This window comes from Echinops telfairi, unplaced genomic scaffold (assembly GCF_000313985.2).
Source record: "Echinops telfairi isolate 266 unplaced genomic scaffold, ASM31398v2 ScPeMD7_7469;HRSCAF=8507_0, whole genome shotgun sequence".
NCBI classification, from domain to species: Eukaryota; Metazoa; Chordata; class Mammalia; order Afrosoricida; family Tenrecidae; genus Echinops; species Echinops telfairi.
The window spans coordinates 38,210,794-38,220,673 of record NW_022111372.1 but is presented as its reverse complement, the minus strand read 5'-3'; the positions used below and the strand labels follow the sequence as shown (position 1 = coordinate 38,220,673).

At 54.4% G+C, this 9,880-nt stretch overlaps 2 protein-coding genes across 2 annotated transcripts in view; both read left to right on the top strand.

The window, feature by feature from the left end:
- The window catches only part of TSPEAR (thrombospondin type laminin G domain and EAR repeats), a 66,549-nt gene that overhangs the window by 32,186 nt on the left and 24,483 nt on the right, over positions 1-9,880 (top strand). The window contains exons 2-4 of the mRNA XM_004697299.2: positions 6,365-6,603; positions 7,997-8,087; positions 8,790-8,946. Of these exons, the coding sequence (XP_004697356.1) occupies positions 6,365-6,603; positions 7,997-8,087; positions 8,790-8,946 (487 nt within the window). The remainder of the gene's footprint in view (positions 1-6,364; positions 6,604-7,996; positions 8,088-8,789; positions 8,947-9,880) is intronic.
- On the top strand, positions 3,660-4,415 carry LOC115873489 (keratin-associated protein 10-8-like). Its single transcript, XM_030888649.1, has 2 exons — positions 3,660-3,934; positions 4,007-4,415. Exons 1-2 carry the CDS (start codon positions 3,660-3,662, stop codon positions 4,413-4,415), a joined length of 684 nt encoding a protein of 227 aa, XP_030744509.1.

Genomic DNA, 9,880 nt, shown 5'->3' with positions numbered 1-9,880 from the left:
CTGAAGGCTTCGATCCTTGATCTTCATCAGTAAGTGCTTCAAATCCTCTTCCCTTCCAGCAAACAAGGTTGTGTCATATGTGTATTACAAGTTAATGAACCTTCCTCCCATCCTGATGCCACGCTCTTGTTCACATAGGCCCGATTTCTCAGGTGATTTGCTCAGCATAGAGGGAACAGTGTGGTGAAAGGACACAAGTCTGGTGCACACCTTTCCTGATTTTAAGCTGTGTCAGATTGCCTCTTGGTTCTTGTACAGGTTCCACATGAGCAAAATTAAGTGCTCTGGAATTCCTATTTGTGTTAGGCCGGGTTGACGAGAGAAACAAATCCAGAGACACTCGTGTGCAAGAGAGCTTTATATCAAAGAGCAATTGTGCATTGAGAAAACATCCCAGCCTAGTCCGGATCAAGTCCGTAAGTCCTATATTAGCCTATATGTCTGATCCTAGTCCATAAATTCCTCTTCAGACTCACGCAGAACACGCAATGATGGCGAATACAGGAAGATCACAGGCCGGTGGGAGAAAAGTTTTGTGGATTGAATATCAGTGGAAGCATCATGGGGTTGGTGTGAGCCTCTGCCACATGGTTTACTTAGGTCTCAGCGTGGCTCCACCTGACTTGCCAACAGGAAGATTAAGCTGAGCGAGAGTCAAGGGAGAAAGAGAGGAAGTTCCCAGAATCCTCATGACAAGGCCACGCCCACAAGGAGGCATCATCAGGTTGTGACCTGATTGACAGACTAGACTCCACCCCTAGACCTATTTATTAACTTGACATGAAATTATGTAACTACCACACTGTTCTTCCCAATGCTATCCATAGTTTGTATGATCCACAGTCAAATGCCTTTGCATAGTCAATAAAGTACAGGCAAACATCTTTCCGTTAATCTCTGCTTTCAGCAAAGATCCATCTGGTGTCAGCATTGACATCTCTCATGCCACATCTTCTGAATCCAGCTTGAATTTCTGGTTGCTTCCTGTTGAAGTACTGCTGCATTTGTTCTTAAATTTTCTTCGGCAAAATTTTTACTTACACGTGACGTTAATGATATTGAGTGATAACTTCCACAGTCTGCTGGGGCACCTTTCTTGGAATGAACATAGATCCAGAGCTCCTCAAGTTGGTTGGCCTGGTCGCTGTCTTCTAAATTTCTTGGCCTACACTAGTGAGTGTTTCCATTGCTTCATTAATTAAAAAATATAATTTTTCTTTTTTTTAAATCGTTTTGTTAAGGGCTAATACAAATCTTATCATAATCCATACACATCAATTGTGTAAAGCACATTTGTACATTCATTGCCCTCATCATTCTCAAAACATTTGCTCTCCACTTAAGTCCCCGGCATTAGGTCCTCATTTTTCCAACCCACTCTCCCTCTAATTAAAAAATATTTTAAAAAGCATATTAATTAATGTTACATTAATTTCTGGAGCCTTGTTTTGTGCGAATGCCTTTATGCGACTTGGATTTCTTCAATACCATCATTTCTAGATCATATGCTACCTCTTGAAATGAGCGAATGTCGACCAAGTCTTTATATATATTCAGTGACCGTGTATTCCTTTGTCTTCTTTTGACACTTCTTGTATCATTTGGTATTTTGCCCACTGAGTCCTTCAAAATTGTCGCCCAAGGCTGGAATGATTTTTTCTTTTTCTCCTAAGTTCGTTCAGTTTGAGATATGCTGAACGTATTCTTCACTTGTTTATGTTCTAACCCCAGGTCTTTGCCTGGCTCGTGAAGATACTTAGTCTTCTCAAGCTGCCTTTTGAAACACTCTGTTCCGCGCCTGCACGTCCCAGCCCCTCCCATTTACCTTGGTTAGTGCTCCACCTCCCAGAGCACGCTTCAGTCCCTTCTGCCATGCACTGTGGTCTGTCCTTCTGTCCTGCCTTCTGCGTGACCTTTCTCTTTCTTCACGTACGCTATCCGTGATGCCATTCCACCTACATCTCGTCTTTGGTCAAGTCGAGCACATGTGTTTTCTTTCCCTAAAAAAGTGAAGAACCTTCAACTGCTTGGGGCTGATTTTCCCGCACCGTTACTTACGTTTCACCACCCCCACCCTTTGGAGTTGCCTTTCCTGGTGCTGGCCGGTGCGTGCTGTGCTGTTCTCATTGATCAGTTATGGGGGCAAACTTTCAGTGCAGCTGTCCATTCGAAATGCTTCCACTCTCCTGACAGCCCAGCAAGTGGATTCCACCTCACGGGTCATGCCATTCCCTGGGTGCTGAAGATTCCGCTCCATTGCCTTGAGGACGGACAGCGACAGAGTTGGAAACCCACGTCCATCAAGTGGATTCCGACACATCGTGGCCCTACAGGACAGAGCAGAAGGGCCCCTGTGGGTTTCAGAGACGACACCTCTTTAGGGGAGCAGAGAGCCTCCTCTTTCTCCCTCTGAGGGCCTGGTGGTTTCAAACTGCTGACCCTGCAGTGAGCAGCCCAACATGTACCCACGATGGCACCCGGGCTGCAAATCTCTTGGGACACTTTTAGGACTTTGTCTTTGCTGTCAGAACTCTTACCAGGGTGTTTAGACAGACATGGTTTTCCATGTATCAGACACATAGTTGCTCAGAATTTCAAATCTAAGGACCCATGGTTCCCCTAACTCTGGGGACTTTTATTTCTCCCTTTCCCTGGCATCTCTCTCTTTTTTAACCATTTTATTGGGGGCTTGTACAACTCTTATCACGATCCATCCATCCATCCATTGTGTCAAGCATATTTGTACATTTGTTGCCATCATCATTCTCAAAACATTTGCTTTCTACTTGAACCCTTGGTATCAGCTCCACATTTTCCCCCTCCCTCCACACTCCCCACTCCCTAACGAACCCTTGATAATTTATAAATTATTATCTTGTCATGTCTTACACTGTCCGACATCTACCTTCACCCACTTTTCTGTTCCTGGCATCGCTACTCTCATTATTGGTCCTCAGGGGTTTTTCTGTCCCAGATTCCCTGTTTCCAGTTCCTATCTGTACCAGTGTGCATCCTCTGGTCTAGTCCCTGGCTTCTCTTTCTGGATCCTACATGGTGAATGTTGGCTCTTCTGGAAACATCCTGTGTTTCCTTCATGTGTTCCATCACTGTCCTGTGTTGGGTTCCAGAGACTTGTGTGTCTCTCCATTGACGACTTCTCTCGTTGGCTGGTCTCGTCTATACTCAGCCCACCTTTTGTTGGGGGGTGGGGGGGCGGGGGACTACAGCTCATGAGCAGCAAGGGCCCTTCTCTGCCTGAACGTGCATCTCCAAGATGTCCAGTCAATGAGATGTTGTGTTTGTGCTCTCCTCTCCTGCAACATGGCACAGAACGCTGGCTTCACGATGCCCCTCAGAGACGGACAGAGCAGGCTCCAGGCAGGCAAGGGCTCCAGGAGTACCTGGCTTCTCTGTGGTGTTTGCTTAGAGAGCCCGACAACCTGCAGTCTTCAAGGCTGAGTAACCCTTTTGTACAAATAAAACAGCACTGATGAGGGCTTCCAGCAGGGGTTCTAACAAGGAAGGGGTGGCTTATGAGCCTCTTGTTGCAACAACACAGGCCACAGAGGGATATAAAAGCCCAGACCTCCTGGAGCGAGCACCTCACTCACGGCCTCCCTCCCTCCCTCGTCCCACCACCTCCTCCAGTCCACACTACCATGGCTGACAGCTGCTTCTCCGGGACCTGTGTTCCAGCTGCGTCCACCAGGTCCATCTGCTCCAGGGACAGGAGCTATGGCAGCCGGGTCTGCATGCCCAGTGCTCATACTGGCCCCTCCTGGGAGGTGGACGACTGCCTGGAGAGCTACTGCGAGCCCCCCTGCTGCACCTCCTCCTGCAGCCAGTCCTCCTGCTGTGCCCCCACCTGCTGCCAGTCCTCCTGCTGTGCCCCCTCCTGCTGCCAGTCCTCCTGCTGTGCCCCCACCTGCTGCCAGTCCTCCTGCTGTGCCCCCACCTGTCAGTCCACCTGCTGTGCTCCAGCCTCCTGCCTGACCCTCCTCTGCAGCCCCGTGAACTTTGGGTCCAGCCCCTGCCTATCAGGCTGCACCAGCTCCTGTGGGCCTTCCTGCTGCCAGCCTGCATGCTGCACATCCTCCCCCAGCTGTGTGCCCATCTGCTGCACACTTGTCTGCTGTACACCTGTCTGCTGCAAGCCTGTCTGCTGCACACCTCTCTGTTGCAAGCCCGCCTGCTGTGGGGCCAGCCCCTGCTCCTCCTCCTCCTCATGCTGCCAGCCCTCTCCCTGTGCCCCCTCCTGCTGCAAACCCTCCTCCTGCATGTCCCTCATCTGCCAACCCGTGTGCAAGCCTGCCTGCTGTGCCCCTGCCTCCTCCTCCATGTCCCTGCTCTACTGCCCTGCATGTCCCCGCCCAGCCTGCTGTGGCACCTCATCCTGCCACAACCCCTGCTGCTGACCAGGCAAGCCACAGGCAGCTGGGCTCCAGGCCTGTGATGATTGGCTCCTCACATCCACTCTTACTCAGGTCATGACCTTGTTAGGTGGCTCCCCACACCTGAGGATGGAGCACCCCTGTCTCCACAGTCCCAAAGTGACTGTTGCCCTTTGCCCTCCTGTGAACCCCAGGCTTGCTCCTCTCAAGTCTCCACCTGCCTACTGGGGTCCCCTTTCTCTCCTCCAAGTTCTGGGCTCCATGACACATGACCTTAACTTCAAGCTTGCCATCGGCACCTGAATAAACACCCCTGGATCACCCAATTCAGCTTCCTGTCATCGGATTCATGGGGTAGGAACACGCGGTTTCCACCAGACGTTGGTGGCCCTGCTGTGGGTGTTCTCAGAGTGCGTGATTTACCTCAGAGGCACAGGCAGGTCCTAACTCCTCTGAGAGGGTGCCCAGGACTCAGCTGGCCCGGAAGGATCACCACGAATGCGAACATGGCGGGTTGTGGAGAACCCCATCCCATGATCCTCCTGAGTGGTCGGAGTCCTCCCCAGCGCCCTCGCCCGCCCTGTGGGGACACCCAGGCTCCAGGCCCTCACTGTAAGGGTCTCAGCTCCACAGCTGTTGGCCGCTTCAAGTCCCTCACCTGCTTTCTGGCATTCCCACCTAGTGCCCTTTGGGGGTTCGTCTTCTCCCTCAAGGTGAGATCCAGGGGGCTACCTCGTGCCTCCCCTCAGCTCCCAGGACAGCCAGGGGCATGGGTGCCCAAGTGAGCCACTGTTGACTCGAGTGTTCAATGCGAGATGAAGGTCCTGGGAGGGTTTTAGGAGCCCTGGTGATGCCGTGGTTAGGTATTGTGCTGCTAGCTGCAAGTTTTGCGGTTCGAAACCACCAGCTGCTCTGAAAGAGAAAGATGAGGCTTTCTACTCTCATAAAGGATTAGTCTCAGAAATCCACAGGGGAGGTTCTGCTCTGTCCTATAGGGTCTAAATGAGTCAGAATTGGCTCGATGGCAGTCAAGTCTTATTATGCAAGGGAGGGGGTGGGGATTTCAGCTTGTTTAGAGAAACAGTTGTCTTGAACCTGGCTCATAGGGGGGAGGGGCAGTGGGATATGAGCTGAGATTTGTGCTTCCTAACTATGTCACATACCTGCTTGATACTTTAAGTCCAATCATTTTAAATTCCTACCCTTGTGGACGGGGTTAGAGAAGGGATTAGTAGAATATAAGTGGCCCATACGTATAATTAGGCTAAAGTGCTTATACATAAATAATCCAGATAGAGCCCTGGTGGGTTCTTCCTTAGCTGCTATCCAGTCAGCAGTTGGAACCCCAGTTGCTCCTGCGATGAGCAGCAGTCTCAGACACTCACAGGGAAAGTCCAACTGTGTCCCCCAGGGTCCCTACAGCCTGATGAGTCCCCAGGGAACTTGACAGCAGTGATCCAAAGAGGAAGTCCTCTCCCCTCAGTCTCCTGAGGTGAATTCACACCGCACAGGTGGCTAAAACACAGGAGATGATTATCCTGGAGGCTAAGATTCGACCCACGGGGGTCGGTTCCTCCCTGAGGGTTCCTGCCCCAGCAGAACCTCCCTGCACCCCGCCCACCCGGGTGTCGGTCTTCCCCCTGCATGTGTTTCTCAGAGTCCTTTCTCCTTCGTGAGGGATTAGGTGGAGAACCCACCTTGCTGTGGTACCTTCTCACTAACACAAAACCACGGAAAGCCCTATTTCCACACCGGGTCACCTCTGCAGGTACCGGGGCTAGGACTTCCATAGTCCAGGGGCCGGGGGACAGTTCAGTGCATAACAAGGCTGCTTTGCAGACCAATGGGGTGTGCTGCTGTGGGGCCGGGGCCATGGTGGGGTATGGGGGTGCCTTTGTGCCACGGTTCCTTGTTGGTCAGGCCCTGTGGCCCTGTCCTCCTCACGCCTCTCCCTCCCCGGTTCTTTCTTGCAGAAGAACGAGTTTCTGCTCACGGTGGTGGCGGAAGAGCGAGGCACGCTGCTGTTGGGGCTGAGCTACTCAGCCAGCAAGCTCCACTTCCTGTTCCTCAGCGAGGACGCCTCTGGGGCCTGGCAGACCCATGTGTCCTTCCGGAACACGGCACTGACGGACAGCCGGTGGCACACGCTGGTCTTGGCAGTGTCCCAAGGAACCTTCTCCCTCACCGTGGACTGTGGGCTCCCCATAGACATGTAGGCACTCGGGATGCCGGAGGGTAGTGTGGGTTGTGTGATACTGCCCCGCAGTGGCAGGCGGGCCCCTTGCATCTTGGCTCTTTGTCCATGCCAGCCTGACCCAGACGCTGCCCTGGGCCTATCTGGCATTGAGCAAAGCCCTCATTGAACTTCCTCTGTTCGTTCCCTGTCAGCCCCCACCCCAAACTGCCCCCCTCCCCAAACAAAACACATTGCCATCAAGTTAATTCCTACTCACAGTGGCCCAAGTGGTACGGATGAGAGCTGTTCTCTTCACGCGGTGCCGTGACTGAGGGTCCCTAAGTAGCCTCAGAGGCACCTCGAGGTAGATGCCAAAGGACCACCTCTCAGTGAATAGCCCAGTGCAGACCACTTACACCCCACTAAGGTAGCTTTTACGCCTCAAGCAAGTCAGGTGTACGGAACCCCGTAGCTGGGGCAGGGCTATGCCATAGACCGAGAGATCACCCACCGGCGAGGTTGAATGCCATCTCTGCCCTCTGGAAGACCAAGGACGGGGCTGCGGAGCGCACTGCACAAGGGCTGGAGGAGACTTTCCAGAGGCCCGGCCACCAGCTGGAGGGGATAGCTGACTTCGGCTGGGCCCTGAGTTTGGGCTGAAATGTGGGCCCCAGGCTGGTGGGTCAGGGAACGGGGTCACTGAGCACTCAGGACGTAGGTTTTTAAAAGGGTTCTCCGAGCTTTAAACAACAGGCACAGACTCCGCTGCTCTGGGCTTGATTCTGACTCCCAGCCTCCCATAGGACATAGCTGGCGCCTGAGTCCGCAGGGGCAAGGCCACTCTGCCAACGGCCCCACCACCACCACGGGCCTCACAGAGCCCTGGGGGAGTGGGCCCCAGGACTTGGGTGTCCAAGTGGTCTGGGCACCAAGAGCCACTGCTGTGAGCAGAAGATGGGCATCCTGTACCAGCAGGCCAGGAGCTGACCATACCATGGCCAGGTGCTGCCACTTGGCCAAGGATGGGGAGGGCTGGCCGCTGCGACCAGGGGATGGCAGTGTGGAGGCCTCGGGGCAACAGGCAGCAAGGAGAGAGCCCTGTGGCCCAACCCGCACGTCCCCCCAGACTCGGACCACCCATTCCCCCAGCAGGGTGCAGCCCCCCCACCCCACCGAGCTCCAGAGGGCAGTGTCCACTCGCATATCAAGCCCCAACTTGAGCTGCTGCAGGGGACACTCTCCCAGTCACCCTTCCCCAGGGGGCACGCTGGCCCTCGGTGCAGAGCGGGCAGCTGGAGCAGCCTGTGCCGACGGCTCCAGGCTTACCAAGTGGTCCTCGGCTGGGCATCCGTTCCCTCCCTCTCCTTTCAGCAGACAGGGAGCAGCCCGGCCCCACGATGGCCCTGAAACCACCCGCCTCTGTTTTCAGAACCGCTGACATGCCCTTCCCGGCCACACTCTCCATGCAGGGCGCCCGGTTCTTCGTCGGCAGCCGGAGAAGGAAGAAAGGCCTATTCACGGTGAGTGGGGAGGAGGCTGCCTGCCATACCCGAGGACATGTCCACCCCCGTCCTGCTGTCTCAGGGTTTTAGTGTGACTGGTCGTTGCATGTGCCAAACGCAGTGGTGGAGGGTGGGGGGAGTGGGGCCCCAGGCCATTCCAGAAACGTGCCAAGCAGGTGCCCACCACGGGACCTTTGCGAGCTCGGTTTCCACCACCTGGAACCTGAGTCTCTACAATTGCCATAAGTCCATCCTTTATCCTAGCGGTCTTTCCCCGCGGCTCTGATCAGAGGACACCTCCCACCCCAGCCCTCTCAGCCTCCCTCCCTTGTCTGGTTGCTTCCCCGAAGCACTGACCACCCCTTGACAAGCTAGGTAGTCTCTGTGCTGGAGTCTAGCCTGCAAGCCTCCTGAGGAGAGCTCTTGTTCCCTTTCCCATCGTGGTGTCTAGACCTGTGCCCGGGCATAGCAGACACTTTCTGAATAGTCCCCGATGGCATGCCTAGATGAATGGATGCGTGGGTGGGTGAGTAGATATGTGGATGATGGATAGGTAGGTGGAGGGAGGGTGACTAAGCCTCCCTCCTACGGCTAAAGATGGCTAGGCTCCCCATCCCTACCCCACCTCTTTCTCCCGGGTTCACATGGGCCTCACTTCAGTGACCCCAGGCTCCTCTCGGGCGCCCTGGGTCTGAGTCAGCTGTCCTTATCTCTCTCCAGGGTCTGATCCGGCAGCTGGTCCTGCTACCTGGCTCCGATGCCACCTCCCAGCTGTGCCCCAGCAGGAACGCTGAGCTGGCTGTTTTGTCCATCCCCCCGATCCTGCAGGGTCTCACAGGGACGCCAGAAGATAACGAGGTGCTCAAATATCCCTATGGTTAGTAGGCTGACGTCCTTCTCCCTGCGCGCGCGCGCGCGGTGTCACACACACACACACACACACACACACACACACACAACCTCTCCCACATCCCTCTCTCCTGATGGCCGCGAGAGGAGCGGGGCTGCTGGACTTGACCGACAGCTTGCTCCACCCCACGAAGGCAGATGGCATGTTCAGGAGCACTAGAGACCGTCTCTGTTCCTTCTGCCAGGTCCCAGCGGCAGCCACCCAGGCCCTGCTTGGACAGAGGCATCGATGAACACTGCCTTTCCTGACAACCCAGGCTGTTCATAACATGGATCCTAGAGAGTTCTCCTTCTCTGGAGCCCCACCTGCTGCCCTATTTTGACCCCAGAGCAGCCTTTGGTGACCATTTCTAGCCTAACCCCTCTCTGCAGACATCCAGACCTCAGCCCCCAGCCCCAGAGTGGAGACCCCCATCCTCCTGAGCAACGGCGGTCTCCCACGGATAGCCAGCAGCCCACCGTGTTCCTGACCCTTTCCTTTCTTTCCCGTCTGTGTGTGTGTTCCCAATACCAAGTTATCATAGTGACGACGTTCATTTAAATCACGCTCTTTATGTTAGTCTCCCGGGGCTGCCATGATAAATGACCACAAAGCCGGGACTTCAAAAGACAACAGATTTCTTCTCTGACTGTTCTGGAAGCTCAGAGTCCCCCTCCCCCCCAAAAAAGGGTTGCAGGCAGACACTTAGTATAAATAAAGTCATACTCTGAGGTTTCAGGTAAGCATGTCTTTGGGGGACCGTGATGTAACCTACAGTCCCTGTCAGGGAGAGGTTGAACTCCTCCCTGCAGTATGACTCCCCTCCCTACCTCACTGTACCTCCACATGAGCTGAGAAAGCAGCCCAACCCACCCACCCCCATTTCAGGACCACCACCACCACAAACCTCCCCCTCCCCCAC